This window comes from Orycteropus afer, unplaced genomic scaffold, assembly GCF_000298275.1.
Source record: "Orycteropus afer afer isolate SDZICR_OR568_19922 unplaced genomic scaffold, OryAfe1.0 scaffold00010, whole genome shotgun sequence".
In the NCBI taxonomy this organism is placed as follows: domain Eukaryota; kingdom Metazoa; phylum Chordata; class Mammalia; order Tubulidentata; family Orycteropodidae; genus Orycteropus; species Orycteropus afer.
In genome coordinates, this window is record NW_006921597.1 from 17,484,913 (window position 1) to 17,509,090 (window position 24,178).

A 24,178-nucleotide genomic window follows, 5' to 3' on the forward strand; every position below is an offset into this window, starting at 1 on the left:
TTGGTTTTACACCCATTCATTGCTGTTATGATCTGGAACCACACTGTCCAACAAAACTTTCTGCAGTGGTAAGAAAAGTCTTTTTAAGACATCCAAAAGGAGATATCAAGAATTCACTTGGATATGCAGGTGTAGCTTAAAAATAAATATGGATTATATATATATATATATATATATATATACACACACACATGAATCAAGTGGTAGCAGAGTGTAACAGTAAAGTAAATGGACTCTTGCTACACAACCTGTATTAGGAATATATTATAAATAATCTGATTTTTTATCTCTATGTAATAATTGTTCCTATAACAGAATTATAGAATATCTGTATAGTACCTCAGGGACTCTAGTGGCATAGGTGTGTAAGGCAATTGGCTGCTAACCAGGTCAGCAGTTCAATCCCACCATCTGCTCCATGGTAGGAATATGAGGCAATCTATTTCCATAAAGATTTACAGCCTTGGAAACCATATGGGGGTCACTATGAGTCAGGGCTGACTCAACGGCACATAACAACAACAACAACATGAGTTGGAACCAACTTGATAACAGTGGATATAGTACCTAGAACAATTACTGGCATATATTGTGCCTAAAGCATTTGATTGCTAACCTGAAGTCTGGTGATTCAAATCCACCAGCCACTCCTTGGAAAGAAGGGTGGGCAATCTACTTTCATAGTGATATCGCCTTGGAAACCCAAGGAGGGGTCACTGTGAGTCAGATCTGACTCAACAGGAGTTTGGTTTTTTTTTTTTTTCCTTTCCTTTTCTTTTGTATTATGTAAGTATGTGGTTAGTATAAAAATGGGTATAGGTGGCATTTGAAGCCATGAGTGTGTACGAAATCAATTGGGTAGACAGGGCAGTTTGAGACAATAAGATTATAAATGATCATGATTTAAAGAACTCCTTTATTTAATGGCTGAAAAGGAAAGACAAAATATGCAAAGGAAACTGAGTAGACAAAAAGGTGGAAAACTAGGAAAGTATATTGTCAGTGGCATCAAGAGTGAAGGAATAATTAATAGTGCTTTTGAGTGGAGTACTTTGAATGAACATGAAATAATTAATTGCAAGAGATAGTTGCATTAGTGGTTTAGTGAGTACAGTGATACTCCTCTCAAATCTCTCTTCAGGAATGAACAGGTTATTCCCACAGCTTCTTGGAGTGCTACCAACAGATATGCCTTAGCTAACAGTACCTGAGATATTGCCTTGGCTATAAAGATCCTCTTTGTCCAAGGGCATGCCTCCTTTTCTGAGAGAACCTGCAGACAGTGATGGATTGCCATGGGTACAAAGGCCCAGATCACTTACCAAACTCAGGAAAACTTTTAGAGTTTCAAATTCAAATTCTCCCTTTGCCCAATTTTGCTTCCTTTCCTCCCCTAGGTACAAATCCTTAATTCCCTTCACACTAAAGTCCATCTTAAAAGGTAGCTTCACATGGAACCCAGTCTCTGACAATAAGGTAGGTCACCAAGGCTTTCTTCCGTAGTGCCACTGGGTGGGTTCAAACCGCCACCCTTTAGATTAGCAGCTCAGCACAGACAGTTTGTGCCATTTAGGGACCTTAGGGGATGCATAATAGTGAGAAATTGGAACAAAGAATAGGCAACACTTCCAAGTACACGATAGAACATGACCACAAAAAGAATAATCAAAACAAGACCAAGAGTGTATCAAGGGCTCACCCCATTAGGATGGGAGATATTTCAGGATGTCCATAAACTAAAAGATAAACACTAGTAGTGTAGTCCCTAAGGCACTTGATTGCTAACCAGAAGACTGGCAGTTCAAACCCAACAGCCACTCCTCAGAAGGAAGGTTGGGCAATCTACTTCGTAGTGATACCGCCTCAGAAACCCAAGGAGGGGTCGCTATGAGTCGGGGCCAACTGGAGGGCATACAACAACAACAACAACAACAATTACAGATACAGGATTCCAAGTATGTGAAGTTTTCTCTAACAAAGAGTGAACAGTAGTTGTTAAGTATCACTTTCTGTTAAATATATCAGGACATCAGTATTAGTTTACTAAGTTGTTAGGAAAAGGACTTTCTTAAAAAATCAAAATAAACCATAAATTGTCTACCTTAGGTCGGTCTTCTAAATTTGAATAGTGTACACCAGTTTTCCCAGGGACTGATGATACCAGATGAAACTGGATCTACTAGTCCACTCCTCCCACACCTTCTTTTTATCCCCAACCAAGCTACAATTTCTACTTCTTAAGCCCGAAAACGTTTTTCGTAAGTGATATAACTGCAAAAATTGGTATTTCTGAATAGAGAAAAATCTCCAGGGAATCAAATAAACTGGAAAAAAAGTTTATATCGCAAATGAAACTTGGAGAAAAAATGAACTAAGTATATGACAGGCAGTAAGTGATGGTTTCTGAGTTGGAAAAACGTGAGGTGAGGGGAAGGGTTAGGTTAGGTCTAGAGGTAAAGCTTAAGGAAAAAGGTTAAAACTGAGAAATCTTCATTGAAGTAGCAACAAAACAGCGTTGGCTACAGACAGGCATCTAAAATTTTCTCACACCCTGAGAGCTTGGCGACTTCAAAAAACGTGGCCTACATCTTCTAAAGCACTCGAGGTAGAGAAAAACTTACAGTAGAGGCAAACACAAAGGCAAAAAACTTTATGACTGACCCCGGAAACATTTTAATTTGCGTACATGTCAGGAGAATTTTCTTCTGTGATTCGTTACTTGATCCGGAAACAGAGGTAGCTAATTTCACTTGCGATTGGCTCGCATCATAAAGGTGGAGCTTTAGAAAACCAGTCACCTTGGCAACCGGACATGACGATTCCGGAAGCCATAGGCTGAGCTTCGCTTTGGCTGGCAGCGTCCGTAGGCGGGGTCGTCAGAAATAAATTGGTTTAGTCTTCCCCCACTGACCTGGCTCTTTTTTGGCCACGCCATTAAGGCCACGCCTACCGCTCCTACTCCCGATGGCTCTAGGGTGATGTCGTAGGCTCTGGGGGCGGAGATTTTAGACTATTTCTCTCAGAGTTAAAGGTAGGACCGGCGCCGTCACCATCCTGGAGTCTTCCGGTGTCTGGGTGGCTGCGCCGCCTCTCTCCGAAGTCTGAGGCTACGCCCTCTCCAGAGTCAGCTGTCGCCGCCCTTTCAGCGTGGAACGTCTCAGAGTTGCTCCGGGCAACTCCAGCCCAACATTCTTTAGCACTCGTTCTTGTCCCCCTTTAGGAGTTCGACCCTACACAGCTCCCTTTTCTGGTTGTGCTGTCCCATCCCACCCCCTCTAAAATGTCCAATAATCTACAGAGGGTCTTCCTGAAACCCGCAGAGGAAAATTCAGGCAACGCCTCGCATTGGTAAGTACCAGTTTCGAATCCCCCTCCACACGCCCACCGCCGGCTCCGTCTCTTAGCTGGATGTCAAGTCTGCCTTCGTTTCCTGTTGTTCTGCAATTCAGATGAGTTTGACTTGGCAGGGTAAGCCACTCAAGCGAGAAGTGTTCGTCATTTCGGCACTTGAGTTCTTTGACCGCATTCCTGTGGGAAATGTAAAATCTCAGAGCCTGACGCTTTCAGCCACTGCCAGGGCTCCGCAGGAATTCAGCGTCTCAAGTTTCACAGGCTGACAGAGTAGATCTCCACGGGAGAGAGAAACCAACATGGCCGACGCTCCTGTGTAGCCAAAACCTTCTGGAAGATTCTCGTGCACACGCAGGAAAAATACGCAGCAGTCTGCGCGGATTAGCAAGTGCATTCCTGGTGGTTCTGGACCGTCACTGAAAATAGTCATAATTTAATAGACTTAGGAAGAAAGTAAGGATATATTTTTTTGTGCAGTCAATGAGATTATGGTATATGGATTAATAAATTGAAAACATGCTTTAAAACAAATGTTTTACATATTTTTTAAAAATAGCTTTATATGAAGGAGCTCTGGTGGCGTAGTGCCTAAAGCATTTGACAGCTAACCAGAAGTCTAGTGGTTCAAACCCACTAGCCACTCCTCGGAAGAAAGATTGGAAGGTTGGGCAATCTACTTCCGTAGTGATACTATCTCGGAAACCCAAGGAGGGTCGCCATGAGTGGGATCCGGCTTGAGGGTAGTGTGGGTTTTTTGTTTGTTTTATGTGAAGAGAGAGAAAAATAAAAATAGGAAAATTCTTCTGTAAAACCAGTCCTTTGGAAAAGCATATTTGAAGCATGTGTAATTAGAGTACCATTTCTAATTAGAAATCTATGTAGAGGAACTATATATTGGGCATGAAGACTCCATTATTTCTTCATGTGTTCATGTGTGTATTAATTTTTTCAGAAAGTCGTACTTTCTAAATTTAAGAAATAGGTTAATAGTTTTTTGAAAGTTTGTATTAAATGAAATGGGATCCAAATGTTAGCGAGGGTTTGTTGTTGTTGTTAATAGGTAAAATCACCTGGGGATGATGTTAAAATACAGGGAGTAGTGCCTAAGGCATTTGACTGCTAACCAGGAGGCTGGTGGTTCAAACCCACTAGCCACTCCTCGGAAGAAAGATTGGAAGGTTGGGCAATCTACTTCCGTAGTGATACTGGCTCGGAAACGCAAGGAGTGGGCTTTATGAGTCCGATCAGAGTCCAGTCCAGGGCAGTGAGTTGTTTTTTCTTGGGGGGAAGGGGTAAAAATGCAAATTATCAGCAGAGTGTCGAATCAGAATGAATTGGTTAGAAGCCCTGCCAAAAAGATTGATGGTTGGAACCCACATAGCAGCCTTTTGGGAGAAAAGACCTACAGAGATGCTCTCTTGAAGAGTACAGCGTAGGAAACTCTATCAGGGGCTCTACTCCACACTTGGGGTATCTATGAGTAAGAATCGACCCCACAGCACCTAACAGCAACAACAGCAGAGCTCCTGAGTGGCAGAAGCAGTTCAGTGGTTGGTGGTGAAAACCACCCAGAAGCGCCTGGCCTGGAGATCTGCTTCTGAAAGGTCACAGAGAGCACTTCTACTCTGCACTTGTGGGGTTCCCATGAGTCGAAACTGACTTGATGGCTGGTAACAACAAAAGCAGTGAGCTAAAACAGTTTTGAAGGAGTATCAAGAAAGAAACATTATGTATTGAATCATAAAAGAATCTGGATTTTTTTGTTAGTTTATTTTATGGTAGAAGTTGGAGGTGGGAGGCACAAGTAGGGTCCTGTAGATATGCAAAAATAGAATTTCGCTTTAATGATTGTTTAATTTTTTCTACCTTGTTTTAATACTTAGATACTTGATGAAATCTGACTTACCTTAATTATACATTTATATAGTGCATTCTTTTTCTATATCAGAAACAAGATAAAGCATTTTATATTTTATTATTTACTTTTAACTCTTTTATCCAGTTCCTAATCTTTTTGACTATATTTGAGATTTTCAAAATAATACAGCTTGAATTATGTTTTGGTTACATTGTAAGTATTTTCTAGTTCATTAACTCATTGATTTATCCGTTGTTGTTTTCATCATCTTTGAATGCATTTATTTTTCTCTATTACCTTCAAATCACTGAGGTTTTATATCACCTACTTGGAACATTTACAAGATATCTTTCTGAAGATATTTGACACTTATTTTGGCTATTGGGTGTATATTTGATTCCATTCTGTTTTGTAACAATCTACATGGTATCCAAATACAATTTTGTAAATAATGTGGTTAATGTTAGCTCTTCAGTTTATTGACAACTTAGTTTTCTTAACTTTGCAAATATTTTTAATGGTACTACATAGTTTGTTTTTTATCTTAAACCTAAGAGTAACTATATAATATTCTTATAATCCGTATATATTTGAATTTTCTTGAGTTACTGCTTCTTTCTGTTGGTAAAAATTTTTCAGTACTGCTATAGAATGTTTATTGTTAAAGTGTCTCTAATTCATCAAGACATGTAAAATCTAAATTTAATCTTATAGTACACATGAAAAATTTGGAAGCTATTTATGATAGTATGCATTTAGGTTTTCTAGATTTGGAGTTTATTATCAAATGAAACAGAGTTATGATGGTAAGTGGAAAGAAGGTAAACTGGAGTTACAGAGTCTGGGTACATATTTTAGCTTCACCACTTACTAGGAGTGCAGTTCAGAAGTTCAATTAAAAAACATTCATTGAGTGCCTACTATGTGATAGACTATGATGGCTGGGAGGCTGCACTAAAGAATAGGATGTGAGCCATGCCCATGGAAAACTTTACAGTCTGGGGTGGAATGGGGCATGAAGATGATGTAATAAATTTTATGGTAACATTATGCATAGGATGCTATGAGGGCATAGAGGAAAGTAGTTGTAGGAAAGATATCTAAAGCTGCTGAATTGGGAAAAACAAGTATCTACCATGGTGGCATCACGAAGGTTGCTGTCACCCAGTGAGAATAACTAAAGGTGGGTGGAACTGGCTGTCGGGAACCCCCCTCTACCCCAGATGTAGTGACCCAGTCTTCCACAGTTCCCCATAGCTCCTCCCCTTTCCTGTTGGCCAAGGCAAGACCCTCTCTTTGCCCAGTGGTAGGCACCAAGGCCCAGCAGCTGCCTGAGCCCTAACTGATGTGTAAGTTGAGGGCTGGGGAGTAGTGATATCAGCCCTAGTGATACCACTACATTGGTGGCCTCTACCCCAATAGCACCAGTCTCCCCTGCCTCTGCCACTGCAGACCCTGGGGTCATTTGATTGTGACCGCCTCTGACAGCCCACCAACCCCCACCCCCTCAATCCTGAATGCAAAGATATGCCCAGGCAGAGGGAACTAGTAAGTAAAGCACAGAGGCATAAAACAGTATGGATTATTATTAGCACTTGCTGATTCTAAACTATAAGTGGGATAAATAACTCTTGAGGGTTTGGTTTATCTTGCTAAAGAGATTATTGTGTGCCATTGAGTCCATCCTGACCCATAGTGACCCTTTAGGACAGAGCAGAACTCTCCATAGAATTTCCAGGGTTATAAATCTTTATGGAAGCAGACTTCCACATCTGTCTCCCTGGAGCTGCTGGTAGGTTCCAGTCTCCAATTTTTTTGTTAGCAGTTTAGCACTTAACCACTGTGCCACCTGGGCTCCTCACTAAAGATATTAGACTTCATTTATTGGAGATGGTTCAGAGGATTTTGAGAAAAGGACTGACATGGCGGGATGTGCATTTTAGATAAGTGATGGCCATGTGGATTTAAACGTGATGGGTCAGGCATACAAGAATTCTATTTCAACTGTCCTTTCAGAGATTCTGAGGGCCTGAACCTAGGTAATGGAGAATACAAACCGAAAAACCAAATTCACTGCCTTCTAGTCTAATCTGACTCATAGCAACCCCTCCTGAGGTTTCCGAGGCGTTATCTTTGCAAAAGTAGATTGCTCAGTCTTCCTTCCAAGGAGTGGCTTGTGGGTTTGAACCACTAGCCTTCTGATTAGCAGTCATGCTTTAGGCACTATGCTACCAGAACTCCCAGTGGAGAATGGGGTTTGGGTTTAAATATGTAGAAGAGAAAAGAGGTAGACCATGTTAGTGAATTCGCACTGAAAGATGAGTAACAAAGCGTATCAGTTATATGTCAGGTTTCTGGGTAAATTAACTGAGATGAAAGCACAACAAGAATGCAGTCAGGGAGATACTTGAATCTGAAGCTCAGAGGCAAAGTCAGAACTGAAAAGATAAAACTGGGGAGTTACCAACTCTTGGGTCATGGAGTTGATTTAGAGTCGTAGCGACCCTATAGGACAGAGTAGAACTGTCCCCTAGAGTTTCCTAGGCTGTAAATTGTTGCCAGGGCAGATTTCTGTATCTTTCCTCCTACAAAGTGTCTCGTGGGTCCAAACATCTGTCCTTTTGGTTAGCAGCCAAAGACTTAACCATTGCATGAGCAGGACTCCTCTGCAGTTCAGAGGTATTGCATTAAAAGTTTGTGATAATGCGTCCCACAATAATAGGGATTAGGATTTCGTGTGATTGTAAATTGACTTTTGTCCTCCTTTAGCCCTTTGTTCTCAAATGAGGAGCTAAAATTGCTATGCACAGTTGGGAGCCTGACGTGGTTAGAAAGAAAATGTTTCATTGTCAGTTTATTCTGTTATATACAGTAGAAGTTTTATTGTCCTTATTTTTGTGATTTGTGTGAGTTTGTATGTGTGTAGATGTATGTGTAAGGGAGAGACAGACACACCATCAGCTGACAAATGCAGTTACTCATTAATCTCAGTTTCCACAATTGAATGTTTTGGACCTTGTTATGAGCGGGTTATTCTAAACTGAATGTAAGAAGGTGGATGTTGTTGTTGTTGTTGTTGTTGTTATGTGCCGTCAAGTCAGCCCCGACTCATAGCGACCCCTCCTTGGGTTTCCGAGGCAATATCACTATGGAAGTAGATTGCCCAAACCTTCCTTCCTAGGAGTGGCTGGTGGGTTTGAACTGCCAACCTTCTGGTTAGCAGTCAAGTACCTTAGGCACTACGCTACCAGAGCTCCCAAGAAGGTGGATAGGATTGCTTAAAGAGCAAAAAATTACACGGAGTAAGTTTAGAATTTGTAGTAAGTTATTTACATAATATTTCTGAACCTTCCTTTTTTTCGACTATAGAATGAAGAATAGTAATGCTTATCTTGCTGGCCTGTTTATTAGAATTAGAATTCATTTTTGTGTGGTGTATGATACTTTGTAGTTTCTCAGGAAATGACAACTATTATAACAGTGTAACTATTCTATACTTAATATTATATGGTATATATGATAACCTGTACATAATGCTATTGTATGGATAGTAAGGTAAAAATGGTCTTCTAGCAGTTGAAAAATACATTTTGCAAAAATATCTATAAAATACTGATAAACCTGTAAAATTTTTATCATTCAGTTTCTAATATGTGAATGCCTTCTATCAATATTAGAGGGAATAGTAAAAAATGTCAATGATTGTATTTTTTATTAAAATTTATTCATTTATTTATTTTTATTAAAGTTCTCACACCTTTTAAAGTTCCCATATTTTCAAAAGACCTACCTGATTCATTTTCTTATTCTTGCAGAACAATTTAATATTTTAAGGGAAGATGATTGCTAGCATATATTGGGAACCTACCATGCTCTCAGGCAGTTACTCTTTCTTTACTTTTCATAGCATACCTCATCTTTCCCATTTTACAAATGAAGAAACAGAGGTTTCAAACAAAACCAAACCTGTTCCTGTCAAGTTGATTCTGATTCATAGTGACCCCATGTATGTCAGATTAGAACTGTGCTCCATAGAGATTTTAATGGCTGATTTCTTAGAGGTGGGTTGCTGGAGCTTTCTTCTGAGGCATCCTCCGAGTGGACTTGGAACTACCACCTTTTTGTTAGTAGCCAAAAGCGTTTACCACTTGCATCACCCAGAGTTCAAAGAGGTTAAGTAAATTTTCCAAAGTTAATGAAGTAGTAGTAATTGGAAGAGTTAAGATTAGAATCCCATCATCATCTTTCCAACATACTCTTTTTCTTTTAAAGTCTTAAACAGTATTATTTTTCTGATGTAGTTTATCTGTTCAAACCCTTGTTGGTTTAAAGTAATTAACAAATAGATGATTTTTATTTTTAAATAAAAAAACCAAAGCGTGAAATGCAGAATCTGGTTCTAGTTCTGATATTAACTAGTGGGATATTATTTTTAAGAAAATAGAATCTTCATATAGGATATTATGTAATCTTTTAAATGGAAGGTCCTTATAGTTCTGAAAAAAAAATTATATTAATTGAAGAAGTGTGAATTTGACCCTCATTTATTACTTCTTCCTTAAAAGCAACGCAAATGCAACCACTGCTGTGGAGTCGGATGCAACTCATAGTGACCCCTTCTTGGTTTTCTGAGGCAGTATCACTAGGGAAGTAAATTGCCCAATCTTCTTCTGAGGAGTGGCTGGTGGGTTTGAACCGCCAGCCTTCTGATTAGCAGTCAAATACCTTAGGCACTGTGCCACCAGAGCTCCTACTTCTTCCTTAGCATTCTGCATTTCAGTTTAATTTTTAGAGCTCTTTGCATTTTTTTTCTGGAAGCCATAGATTTTTTTAAATAGCTGGTAGGATTCGATTCATTTAACATTTATTGAGTGTCTGCAGTATGCCAGTTGCTTTATTAGTGGTGGAGCATATAAATATGAATAGGATAATCCATCTGTAAGGAACTCATAGTTTGGTAGAAATGTGAATTTCTGCTGATGTGTTGACGTGGCAGAAACCAAAACCAAACCCACTGCCATCGAGTTGATTTTGATTCCTAACAATCTGTGACATGGAAGAAGATGCATTTTTGCTTCCCTTTTTAGAGGGGAAATCAAGGAGAGGAGATGAAAATCTAATGGGATTTGAGAATAGTTTGTGTGTGTGTGTGTGTGTGTGTGTATTTGTAAAGCAGAAATACAGAGGGTCATATAATGAATTATAAGTGGCTTAGTGCCTAAGGCATTTGACTGCTAACCAGAATGCTGGTGATTCAAACCCATCAGCCACTCCTCGGAAGGAAGGTTAGGCACTCTACTTCCGTAGGGATACCACCTTGGAAACCCAAGGAGGGGTCACTATGAGTCGGATCCGACTCGACGGCAGTGAGGTTTTTTTTTTTTTTTCCTCCAGTTGTCGCAAATGGTTAAGCACTCAGCTACTAGCTGAAAGGTTGGTGTCTAACTCACCCAGAGGTGACTTGGAAGACGGGCCTGGCAATCTGCTTCTGAAAGGACATAGCCATGAAAAGTCTATGGAGCAGTTCTGCTCAGCATCCACGGGACATCATGAGTTGGAATAGACTCACTGGCAATTAATGAGGACAATGATGATGAAGTATGTTTGGTATCAGAAGTTTGTGTTTGTTTAAATACCACGTCAATTAAAATGTAATGAAAGATTTAATGTCCGTGCCTGCACCTAAACAGATCATTATAAAGGCATAGATTGTGCTTCTCTCGAAGCTTCTAATCTTTGACTGACGAAGTACGTAAAATAAATGAGCATTAAGAAAGACAAGAGAAACAAAACATACATAATGGAAATCTGGATAGAAAAGCAGTTTCAAAATGGAAAAATAATTAGCCAGCAGTGTTAAGTACATCTGACAACACTTAGGAGATGAGGATGAAAACAAATTTAATTGTGAAGACATACTCAGTAATCTCTGAGAGCAAAGGTTTTAGTAGAATTATAGAAAGGAAATAGACTGCAAAAGACAGTGGGCTTCAAGTCAACTTTATGGAATACTAATTATAATCTTTGTTTGTTACCACCATCTACCAGCTTCCTGTCCTTGAAAACTTAGCACCTACCTCTCAGTCTTTTCTCTTATGCTATATATAACTTTAACATCTACACAGATAACTACTTGTCATCCTGGTCTTTCAGTACAAAGATCTTTTTCTTCAGTGATCTTATTCTCCATTCTATGAGCCATCTACTTCTGTAGTGATATTCTGGACCTTGCTGTTGTTAGGTACTTTTGAGTCGATTCAGACTCATAGCAACCCTATACAGCAGAACCCTGTACAACAGAATGGAACCCTGCCTGATCCTGTGCCACCCTCATAATCATTGTTGTGTGTAAGCCAATTATTGAAGCCACTGTGTCAATCCACTTCACTGAGGATCTTTTTCACTAACCCTCTACTTGATCAAGCATCATGTCCTTCTCTAGAGACTAGTACCACTTGATCACATATCCCAAGTATGTGAGATGAAGTATCATCATGCTTGCTTCTAAGGAGCATTGTGGCTATACTTATTCCGAGACAGATCTATTCATGTTTAGCCAACCCCATAATTCAAAGACACCATTCTTTGGTTTTCTTTATTCATTGTCCAGCTGTTGTATGCTGGTGAGGTGATTGAAAATACCATAGCTCAGGTCAGGCAAACTTTAGTTCTCAAGGTGACATCTTTGCTTTTTAACAATTTAAAGAGGTCTTTAGCAGCTGATTCACCTAATGCAATACGTTGTTTGATTTCTTGACTGCTGCTAGGTGGACATTGCGGAAACAAAGTGAAATCCTTGACAACTTCAATCTTTTCTCCGTTTATCATGATGTTGCTTATCGGTTCAGTTGTAAGGATTTTTGTTGTCTTTATGTTGAGATGTAATCCATACTGTAGGCTGTAGTCTTTGATCTTCATCAGTAAGTGATTTACTTTTAGTAGGGAAGGTTATGCCATCTGTGTCATGCAGGTTCTTAATAAGTCTTTCTCCAGTCTTAATGCCACATTCTTTATATAGTCTAGCTTCTCAGACTATTATGTGTGGCATATAGATTGAATATGTATGATGAAAGGCTAAAGCCCTGATGCACACCTTTTCTGATTTTAAACTACACCATAACCCTTTGTTCTGTTCACATAAGTGTCTTTAGGTCTATGTATAGGTTCCACATGAACACAGTTAAGTGTTCTGGAACTACATTCTTCACAATTATCCATAGTTTACTATGATCCAGATAGTTAAATGCCTTTGCATAGTCAATAAAACACAGGTAAATGTCAATGTTATCCATAGTTTATTATGATCCACATAGTTATATGCCTTTGCATAGTTAATAAAACACAGGTAAATGTCTTTCTGGTATTCTCTACTTTCAGTCAAGATCCATCCAATATCAGTAGCGATATCCCTTGTTCCATGTCCTCTTCTGAATATGAGTTGAATTTCTGGCAGTTCGTTGTTGAGGAACTGCCACAACTGTTTTTGAATGATCTCCAAAATTTTGCTTGCCTGTGAAGTTAGTGATAGAGTTTGATAACTTCCACATTTTGTTGTTTGAAAATTTCCATATTCTATTGGATCACCTTTCTTCAGAATTGGCACAAATATGGAACCCTTCTAGTTGGTCGGTCATTTACTGTCTTCTAAATTTCTTGGAATAGATGAGTGAACGCTTCCAGAGTTGTATCCATTTGTTGAAACATCTCAACTGGTATTCTTTCAATTTCTGGAGCCTTGTTTTTCGACACTGGCTACAGTGCAGCTTGGACATTTTCCTTCAATGGCATCAGTTCTTGATCATATGCTACCTCTTGAGATGGTTGATCATTGACCAACCCTTTTTGGTACAATGACTGCGTATTAAAAACCTTCCATTGTCATTTAATGCTTTCTTTGCCATTCAACATTTTGCCCATAGAATCCTTCAATATTGCAACTCAAGGCTTGATGTTTTTCTTTAGTTCTTTCAGCTGGAGAAATGCTGAGCATTTTTTTCCCTTTGGTTTTCTAACTCCGGTCTTTGCACATTTCATTATCATATTTTACTTTGTCTTTTTAAGCCTCCCTTTAAAATCTTCTTGTCAGCTCTCTTACTTCATCATTTCTTCATTTTGCTTTAACTACTCTCTGTTCAAGAGCAAGCTACACAGTCCCTTCTGACATCTATTTTGGTCTTTCTTCCTTTCCTGTTTTTTTAATGACCTTTTACTTTCTTCATGTATGATATCTTCATGTCAACTCACAGCTTGACTGGTCTTTGGTCATTAGTGTTCAATGCATTACATTTATTCTTGAGATCTCTAAATTCAGGTGGGATATACTCAAGATTGCATTTTGGCTTTTGTGGACTTGTTTTAATTTTCTTCAGTTTCAACTTGAATTAGCATATGAGCAATTAATGGTCTTATTCTGCAGCTGGCGCCTGGCCTTGTTCTGACTGATGATACTAAGCTTGTCCATCGTCTCTCTGCAGTTGTAGTTGATTTGACTCCTATGTATTTTATGCAGCAAGGTCCACATGTATAATCATGGTTTATAATGATGTTAGAAGGTATTTGCAATAAATGAGTTGTTATTCCTGAAAAAGTAAAATGTGATCTCCTGTGTCATTTCTGTCACCAAGGCCATATTTTCTTACTACTGATCCTTCTGTAAATAGCTTTGGTAGACAGTGGTAAAGACACTTAGCTGCTAACCAAATGGTCAGTGGTTTGAACCCACCAGCCACTCTGTGGAAGAAAGATGAGGCAGTCTTTACAGCCTTGGAAACCATATGGGGCAATTCATCTCTGTCCTGTGGGGTCACTATGAATCTGAATTGACTAAATTGTCATAGGTTTGGATCATTCTATGTTTCCAGCTTTCACATTCCAATCACTAGTAATTATCAATGCATCTTGATTACATGTTTGATCAATTTCAGACTGCATAAGTTGGTAAAAAAATCTTCAATTTCTTCATCTTCGGCATTAGTGGTTGGTGTGTAAATTTGAGTAATAGTCATGTTAACTGGTCTTCCTTGTAGACATACGGATTTCGGGATAGTTCTTGAGATGTTCTTTCTGATGACGAATGTGGTGCCATTCCTCTTCAATTTTTCTTTCCTGGATAACAGACCATATGATTGTACAATTCAAAACAGCCAGTACCAGTCCATTTCAGCTCACTAATGCCTGTTGTTGCTGTTGTTATGTGGCATTGAGTCGGACCCGACTCATAGTGACCTTTCCTTGGGTTTCCAAGGTGGTATCACTACGGAAGTAGATTGCCCAACCTTCCTTCCAAGGAGTGGCTGGTGGGTTTAAACCACCAGCCTTCTGGTTGGCAGTCAAGTGCCTTAGGCACTATGCTACCAGGGCTCCTTTTTTTCAAACATTCTATTTCATTTTTAGCAACATCCAGTTTTCCTAGAGTCTTACTTCTTATATTCCATGTTCTGATTATTAATGGATGTTTCCAGCTGTTTTTTCACATTTTAAGTAGTGCTACATCAGCATATGAAGGCCCCAAAAGCTTCTTTACTCCATGTCATTAATCATTAAGGTCTACTCTACTTTGAGGAGGTAGCTCTCCCCAGCTGTGTTTTGAGGGCCTTCCAACCTGAAGAACTCATCTTCCAGCACTATATCAGACAATATTTCACTTCTGTCTGTAGGGTTTTCACTGGCCAGTTATTTCCAAAGTAGATCTCCTTCTTCCCAGTCTAAGTCTAGAAGCTCTGCTGAAATCTGCCCATCAATAATGTCATCTCCTTTGCTACTTTTTAGTTTTGTTAACCCTCTGAAGCCACTCAAACCCTAGATGTACTCAACTATCTCCTCTCTCTGTGCCTTGTGCTTGTGAGACAAAATCTTACAAGGGCATACATTGATACCACTATAAATTCATTATTATTACCTACTTCCTTTAACCATTAATATTGCCTGGCAACCCTATTATTTTCTGTGGCCACCTTATTCTCTCACAAAGACTTCCAAATCTTATTGATTGTCCTCAGCTGTCTCCCTTGTTTTTTGTTCATGTTCTCAGCAGATTATGTAATGCCCATTTTCATAGAGAATTCATTACATCAGAATTGCCTCAACCTTCTGACACCAAAGCTATAAACTTAATGCCGATGCACCCATTTTCTCCAGTTCCAATGGAAGCATATATTTCTCCAGTTCTCTTTATGGTCCATTCCCTCCATCTGTCTTCTGAATCCCATTTCCTTCCTCTCCTCAAACTTTTACACTATTGTGGGAAGTTGTGAGTGGTTCACAGGAGCGTTTATATATGTGGTTCATCTAACCTTTAAAAATAGAGAAAAGGAAAGATCTTTTCTTAGACTCCATGTCCCCTTACACCTCCTTTCTTTTTCCCTTTTACAGTCAGAGTTCATAAGACAATTAATTATCTGTATATAGGTGAACAGTTGAAATGTTTTAAGCAGGGAAGTGACATAAGACCAGCTCTAGAGTGATAATGACTGCAGAAAAGAAGACCAGTTACAAAGCTACTATAGGTAGTCTAAGCCTATATAAGTATGTTTGCTTGGACTAGAGTGGTGGCAGTTGGTTTGGCAAGAATTTGAACAGATCAGTTGGAATTTAAGAGATAATAGCAATAGGATTTTATGATGGCTTGAATATAAGCAGCTCTGTTGGGCACAGCCATTGGCTGCTAACCAGAAAAGGTCGGTGGTTCAAACTCACCCGCCACTCTGTGAGAGAAAGATGAAGCAGTCTGCATCCGTAAAGATTTACAGTCTTGGAAACCCTGTGGGGCAGTTTTACTCCGCCCTTTAGAGTCACTGTGAGTTGGAATCAATTCAATGGCAGTGGGTATTGGAATCAATTCAATGGCAGTGGGTTTGTTGTTGTTGTTGTTTTGTTTTAAATATAGAGGGTGAGAAAGCAGGGATTACCTGCTCCATCTTAGGCATCTATGACAGCTGGTCATGCCATTTATTTACCAAAGGAAAAAACACTTAAAGAGAAGGAATTGGGGTGTGGGGCAGAGATCTTCTGGTCATTTGAGTTTTTGGTCCCTTTGAAATTCTGAATAGAGGTATCAGAGGAAAGTTGGATATATAAGTCTGCATCTCAAAGGAAGTACAGATATAAATATTTGAATTGTTAATATATAAGTGGTAATTGAAGTCATGCTAATAAAAGAAATAAACTGGGGGAAAAATACTGAGTAGGAAGAGAAGTTTGGTCCAGTTCTTCTGGTGACCTCCAAACATTTGAAGGTTGGTTCAAGTAGGATGAGTTAGCAAAGAAGAGGAGTTACTAGACGGGTAGGAGAATGTCATATCTTGGAAGGCTTGGGAAGAGAATATTTTAAGAAGAGAAGCAAGCATTTTATGTTTATACAAATATATAATTTAATTATAATTGCCTATTTACATGTCCATGTGCTTACTAGTTTAAATTATTTTAGTCATTGTGCGTTGATCTAGCTTTGGTGCTGGCAAACTTTTTCCATAAATGGCCAGATGGTAAATATTTTAGGCATTGTGGGTTATCTAAACTCTGCTGCAGCTACTCAACTTTGGCAGTGTAGCATGACAGGAGCCGTAGACAATACGTGAAAAATGAATTTGTGTTACAATTAAAGTTTGTTTATAGACAATGAAATTTGAATTTCATGTATTTTTCACATGTCAAAAAATAATTATTCTGTTGAATTTTTCCAATTTAAAATACAAAAACAATTCTGAGCTTGCAGGTTGCACAAAATAGGCAACAAGCCTATTTGGCCTACAGACTATAGTTTACTTTTCCCAAAGTGACGTCGTACCTAACTCAGTATACTTTTGTTTAATGATTGAATGCTAAATAAGTTCTAACCTCAGGTCATTTGTGCTTTAGGGTGGGCAGTAGAAGAGTAGTGAATGTAGATTTTCACTCTTCAAGCCCTGAGAGCAACAATCCATACAAAAGCCAAACCAAACTTACTGCCATTGAGTCATTTCTGACTCATAGGACCCCTATGGGTTTCTGAGGCTATAAATTTTTACAGAAGTAGATTGCCCTGTCTTCCTTCTGTGGAGCAGCTGATGGGTTTGAACTGCTGACCTTCCGGTTAGCAGTCAAGTACCTTATCTGCTACATGACCAGAGCAAGTCAGTGTAATATCTTGAGGTGCTATCAAGTGGTCACAAGACTGATTAAAATTTTTGTAATGATATAATGTTATTTCTGTTTGCAGAAGGGTAAAACTGAGTTCTAGCACTTCATAGGATGCATGGAATTTGGGGCATTGATTTTTATTAAAAACATCTGTAGGTATTAAAGCATACTTTCATACTTTTGAGAATCCTTTTTTTTCCCCCCTTGAATTTGTCATCTTCATTTGATTTTAGTTATAGGACTATGGACTCTACATTCTTACTGCTCAGACTTCAACATGTGAGACAGATTAAGATGTGACAACCTGTGATGTGTGCCAAAGGAAATTAACAAGTATAATGTAGATTAATTATAAAAGATGAGTTGTTGAAGTTGTCTGAGAATGTGTTTCTTGTAAAATATCATTTATGCTGAGAATTGAGCCATGTGAAAAGTTGGATGGGGATGGAGTATCTAACTAGAGAACATGTGTAATGGCCTTGAGTCCCATGAGACCTCAGTATTTCCCAGGAACTATAATAGTTTTAGTATAAATAACTTGAGATGTCTGCATTCAGGTAATCCCAAATAATTGATTTTACAAACAGGGATTAAAATATATTGGCTTTTCTTAACACAGACAGTCTATATACTAAGAAATAAGTAGCTTGTAAGCATGAAGATCAAAATTGGTTAGGTAAAAATGTTTTGTTGACTTCCAATTTCTTCTACGTTCATTGAAAACCCACCATTCATCTGAATTATGGTGCTTTATACATATGGTTTGATGGCAATTGGAATTAATAGAAATAATTGTCATGTGAGCTCCAAACCTCACATTTGCTGAAACAATCAACAATGAAACAGGAAAATGGCTCCTGTATGAGTAACTTTTGTTTAGCCTACAGTACAAAAATGTGGCAAACTAAGTATCACTGTAAATGATATCTTAAGCAAAAGAATGGCTGATAATATAACTGTGAGTCATTGTCAGTGGGAAGAAGACTAAACAGATTAGGGACAAAAGAAAAAAATTAGAATGAGGGAAATAGAATAAGCATAAGGAGGTAGAATGAAAATTCAAGGAAATGAAGAAGGGAAGGATGCTAACTGTTTAAGAGGAACCTGTTCTAGTAGGCATAACTTTTTACAAGGTAAAATCTTAGAAAAGTCAACTTTTAGTTTTAGAAATAAATGTTAATATCTCATTCCCATTGCCTAATCATGTCATAAGATCCGAATCAGCTGATTATATCTTTGATTATCTCTTCTATTTCAAAGTCTTTGTTTTACAGTATTTTGCTTTGAAAACTCAAAATAAGAAATTACATAATTTATTAGAAATTTTTATATTACAAATAATATTTGCAAATACTTGTTTTTAAAATAAAATGTATATACCATGTAGTATGTTGTATTTATTTACTCACAATGTTCTTTTAAGTGTTTCAGGCTGCATATACCAAGTAGTTCAGACGATTGGCTCGGATGGAAAAAATCTTCTGCAATTACTTCCAATTCCTAATACCTCTGGAAATCTTATACCGCTAGTTCAATCTTCAGTCATGTCTGATGCTTTGAAAGGCAATACAGGAAGCCCAGTTCATGTTACTTTTCAGACTCAGATTTCCAGCTCTTCCACAAGTGCATCAGTTCAGTTGCCTGTTTTTCAGCCAGCCAGTTCTACGAACTATTTTCTTACGAGAACAGTAGATACATCAGAAAAAGTTAGAGTTGCTTCTGTGGGAACTGAAAATTTTACCTCATCAGTTTCTAAACTTCAGAGTCATGGTGTGAAAATTGATGGACTCACCATGCAAACATTTGCTGTTCCTCCCTCAACACAAAATGATTCATCTTATATTTTAGTAAATACTCAGAGTCTTCCGATGACTGTGAAGTCTCCAGTTTTGCCTTCTGGGCATCATTTACAGATTCCAGCCCATGCTGAAGTGAAATCTGTACCAGCATCATCGTTGCCTCCTTCAGTTCAGCAAAAGATACTTGCAACTGCAGCCACAAGTACCTCAGGAACAGTTGAGACCTCCAAAATACCAACTGTTATTTATGTATCTCCTGTAAAAACAGTGAAAAATGTAGTTACCAAGAACTTTCAAAACATTTATCCAAAACCTGTTACAGAAATAACAAATCCAGTGATACTAAATACCACACAAATTCCAGTGAATGTTGCTACAGAGACACAATTAAAAAGTGGTCAGCATTCTCAAGCTCCTTCAGTGAAATGGATTTTTCAGGAAACCCTCCAGCCTTGCACTCCATCACTTGTTCCTGTTAAGTCTTCAAATAACGTGGCTTCAAAGATTTTAAAAACCTTTGTAGATAGGAAAAGTTTGGGAGACAACACTGTAAATATGCCACCACTGAGTACCGTCAGCCCTAGTGGGATACAATCCAAAAGTATACCTATTAAAGATAATGCTTTGGTTATGTTTAATGGGAAAGTCTATCTGTTGGCTAAAAAGGGGTCAGATGTTTTGCCATCACAAATTGACCAACAGTATTCTGTTTCTTCTGATATTCCACCAAGAAAAGACACATCAAAGATAGTGAGTTCAAGTCCAGTCAGAGACATATCCAGAGAGGTTGTAAATATTGTCTTGGCAAAAAGTAAATCTTCCCAGATGGAGACAAAATTACTTCCAAATATCCAACTTGCTTCCATGGCCAGACTAAGCACAGAGAAGAATAAAAAGGTGGCGCAACCATCTCTTCCTACCCCATACCCACATAATATGAACCAATCCATTAACTACTTAAAACCAAGTAAGACTTTATTCACAAAGACAGTCTTTGCAGATGGATTTAGTACAGGACAAAATACCCCCAGGAAAGGAAATATCATCCAGAGCATAGAGAAAATAAGTTCCTCTATTGCTGCAACAACTGTTACTTCACAACAGGGTGTTTTCAGAGACCAAGAACCAAAGGTAATTTTGCCATGTCAGGGTATTATTGTTATATATATATATATATATATATATAAAATAGAAAATTTTTCGTAATTCTCAAAAGTTATTATCTGAGGTACCTCTTTCTTCTCCCCACACTCCATCCCATCACACACATAACCGTACACACATGAATGCTTAATTGAGTAAAAGCGTTCATCTGTGGAAATGTTTGGGAAAGTATATAATTAGGAGATTCCAAACAGTATCTTTCTGTTGAATCATCTGTAATGCTAAATCTTTTAAAACAAAAAAATAACAGAACAACCAGGTTTAGAACAGTTGAGGAAGGAGAATATGTATTTCAAACATAGTAAAATTGTGTGTGTGTGTGTATCTATGTATGCATGCATTAAAAAAAAAATTATCTGAGTAAATGGCGATCCCATGTATGTCAGAGTAGAACTATGCTCCATAGACTAGTTTTCAATAGCTGTTTTTTTGTTGTTTCTGGAAGTCGATTGCTAAGCCTTTTTTCCAAGGCACCTCTGGGCATATTCATTTGGTTAGCAGCCTAGTGCATTAACAGTTTACACCACTTAGGGACTCTGTATATACATATATATATATATTTGTATATTTAATAGCCTAGTTTTGGTATATAAAGAGTATTATGCATATAGGAGAGCTGTTGGCTTTTGTTTTGCTTTTGGGGAAAGGAAGTTGGTTTTTTTTTTTTTTTTTTAAAGAGATGAAAAAAGTAGAATGGATGAAACAGGGCTAGTAAAGTCAGTATCTTTCAGTCATTTGTGGAAATAAGATTTTATCAGCATCTTTGGGATTTTTTTTTTTAAGTAGATAAGTGTTCTTCATTTTGTATTGTGATTTCTCATATGCTTACCCAACATACCCACATAATTACCTTTCTGTTCTGTTTAAGATGTATGTGTCTGTGATCTCTATATACTTACATCTACCTTTTGCTTACTCACCTAGTGGACTATTTAATAATGCCAACATTATTCCCCTCAGTGGAAAAATTCATTGAACTCTAGAGATGCAATGGGGTAACTTCTGATTGCTATGTACAAGATTGATTTCAGGCATGACTTTTCCAGAAGACTACAATTTCTAAATAAGGTCATATAGATTACTTTTAACTTGCCATTAGTCTGTATTCTCATTTTAATTGTTTGAGAATTGACTAGCTATTACTTTCATGATGGGGAATTAAGGGGAACATTTTGTTTTCACGCTGTTAAATTGAGTAATAAGACAAAGTAGTAAGCTGTTAAATGTGAGTAGTAAGACAAAAATAATGTAACTCAACCATGTAGTATTTTAAAATAACTGAAAGACTAACTCAATCACTGCCGTCGAGTCGATTCTGACTCATAGCAATCCTCTTTGGGTTTCCGAGGTGGTATCTCTATGGAAGTAGATAGCCCAATCTTCCTTCCAAGAAGTGACTGGTAGGTTTGAACCACCAACCTGTAGTTAGTGGTCAAATGCCTTAGGCATTATGCCACCAGAGCTCTTTATTTTATGTAAGATGGGCTAATCACTTAGTTGCTGTCCTGGTAAAATACTTTGAATAATTGCAGTACTGTGTGTTTTCTTTCTTAATTCCAGATTCAGAATGAAATGGCATCAAAATTAGAAAAAGATACTCAAGAAAGAAATGATATGAAAGATACTCAAGAAAGGAGTAATAAGGCATTATGTCTGAAGAATGATGCTGAATTTAAAAAGACATTTGGCCTCACAAAAGATTTGAGAGTGTGCCTTACTCGAATTCCTGACCATTTGGGCTCTGGAGAAGGTTTTGATACATTTAGCAGTTTGGTGAAGGGTGATACTTATAAAAAGACAGAGTTTTTGGTGAAGGAGGAAGAGAGAAAACAGGTAATAGATTTTACAGTGCCTTTTGTAGCTATAGCAAAGATACATGAATGCATTAATTTTTGTCCTTTGGTTTTTTTTTTTTTCCCTCTTTGTTCATTAATATAATGATAGGTGTCACCAAACTTGCAAATACATGTATTATACCAAATTTATAGATATTGTTAAGAAGAACCACATATGTACAGATAAAAATGCATCTTCAAAAATATCGTTTTAAGTATTTTCATTCATCTGGTTATTTATTTCCATTGTAAAATTTTAAGTAAATGGTTATAGTTTTTGAACTATTTATCCTGCTTTAAGGACTCTATGAAGGAAATAATGAAAGTGTAGGGAAAATAAAAGCATGCAGATGTTCATTATAGTGTTAATCATAATACAAACATTTTAACCAACATACATGGTCAATAATGATGAAAAGAAACACCCCTATAACTTTACCTACCTTTGTTCTACTTATGAATATATCATTATTATATTGTTTAATGTTCTGAACTTCAGATCAGAGACCAATTGATTGTTAATTTCCCAATGAAATTCTCCATATGTGCCTACTTTGTTAAAATAAAAAAAAAAAACCTTACTGCTGTTGAGTCGTTTCTGACTCATAGCGACCCCTCCTTGGGTTTCTGAGGCAGTATCTCTATGGAAGTAGATTGCCTAATCTTCTGAGGAGTGGCTGGTGGGTGTGAACCACCAGGCTTACGGTTAGCAATCAAATGCCTTAGACACTATGCCACCAGAGCTCCCTACTTTGTAAAGAAAAAGAAAAAAATCAGTTGTGTTTCTCAGACTTTATATTTTGAGGTAGGTCAATACTTCTTCTAATACTTGATTTTAACAGGAAAATGTTGAGCAATTTATTCCTAGTGAATATCAATAGAACATTGCTATTCATTTTGGCAAGCATTTCTTTTGTGCTTTAGTTGTCCCGAATACATTTTTTGAATTGAATTCAGTGACTAAATTTTTATATCAGCACTTTGTTAAATTTGAGAACACACTCACTATACATGGCAGTAATGTTTTGTTTTTCTTTTGGAATCCTACTCACCATTGCAACAGGGTTTTGATAGAAAAAGAAAAGCAAAAACCATTAAGAAGATGGACTATTCAAAGAAGAGAAAAAACGAGAGTGCTTGTAACTCAGCTGTAAATGGGGAAACTAACATTGCCAGTTCCCAACTCCTTAGCAGTATTTTACCATCTTCAAAGGTATCACACCATAACAGTCTCACAAGCCTCAACAAAACCAGAGAAGGAAAGATAACTGAGGAAGAACTCTATATTCATGACTACCAGAAGGATGGCACAATGAGTTCAAATCCAACTTCTGAACAAAGTCATTCTTTCAGTAAAAATTATACTGAAGATGTTTTCCCCATGACACCACCAGAGTTAGAAGAAACCATTCGTGATGAAAAAATAAGAAGACTTAAGCAGGTACTGAGAGAGAAGGAAGCAGCTCTTGAAGAAATACGTAAGAAGATGCACCAAAAATAATAAAATGTAGCTATGTTTGAGGACTTCAGTGAAATACCTGTTTTTTCTGTATACTTTTGTACTGTTAATTATAAATGCATCCTGAAAGTGTCTTTGAATATGAAGTTTGTTTTTCATCAGTGGATTAGAAAATTTTATTTAAGGGATACAGAAAAGTTTGATTGACATATGACTCCTGTGAACTGCATGGGTATCTGAACCTTTGTCTTCAGTACCTTTTTTGAAAGCAAAAATTTTATATTTTCCAGTTATTTTAATTAGAACTCTACAAGTTTGAATATATTTGCAGAGTTTTTGTTACTGTTGTTTGTATCTTTAAAATAACTAAAATGCTCAGGTGTTACTCCAGCAGTAGACAACTGTTATGCATTATTGACTTTCTACAGTCCAAGAGAAGAAATCAGCTCTAAATTTAGCTGTGCCAATGGGCTTGTATATCTACTCATTTTGTCTCTTTATCCCTAAAATGAAGATAGCGTCTAGTTGCCATATGTTATAATTTTTTTTTTTTAATTTCATGAGAGAAAATGTATTACAGGAGCATTATTTAAAT

At 37.6% G+C, this 24,178-nt stretch overlaps 1 protein-coding gene across 1 annotated transcript; it reads left to right on the forward strand.

Annotated features, from left to right (window-relative positions):
• The first annotated feature begins 3,280 nt into the window (after positions 1–3,280).
• Positions 3,281–23,625, forward strand: LRIF1 (ligand dependent nuclear receptor interacting factor 1). Its single transcript, XM_007949380.1, has 4 exons — positions 3,281–3,348; positions 18,750–20,256; positions 21,850–22,122; positions 23,188–23,625. The coding sequence occupies exons 1-4, from the start codon at positions 3,281–3,283 to the stop codon at positions 23,623–23,625; spliced, it is 2,286 nt and encodes a 761-aa protein (XP_007947571.1).
• The last annotated feature ends 553 nt before the right edge of the window (positions 23,626–24,178 follow it).

Coding starts and splice junctions, on each gene's coding strand:
- LRIF1 (XM_007949380.1), top strand. CDS start 3,281: ATGTCCAATAATCTACAGAGGGTCTTCCTGAAACCCGCAGAGGAAAAT. Junction 3,349..18,749: donor TCAGGCAACGCCTCGCATTG/GTAAGTACCAGT, acceptor TGTTCTTTTAAG/TGTTTCAGGCTGCATATACC. Junction 22,123..23,187: donor AGGAGGAAGAGAGAAAACAG/GTAATAGATTTT, acceptor CCATTGCAACAG/GGTTTTGATAGAAAAAGAAA.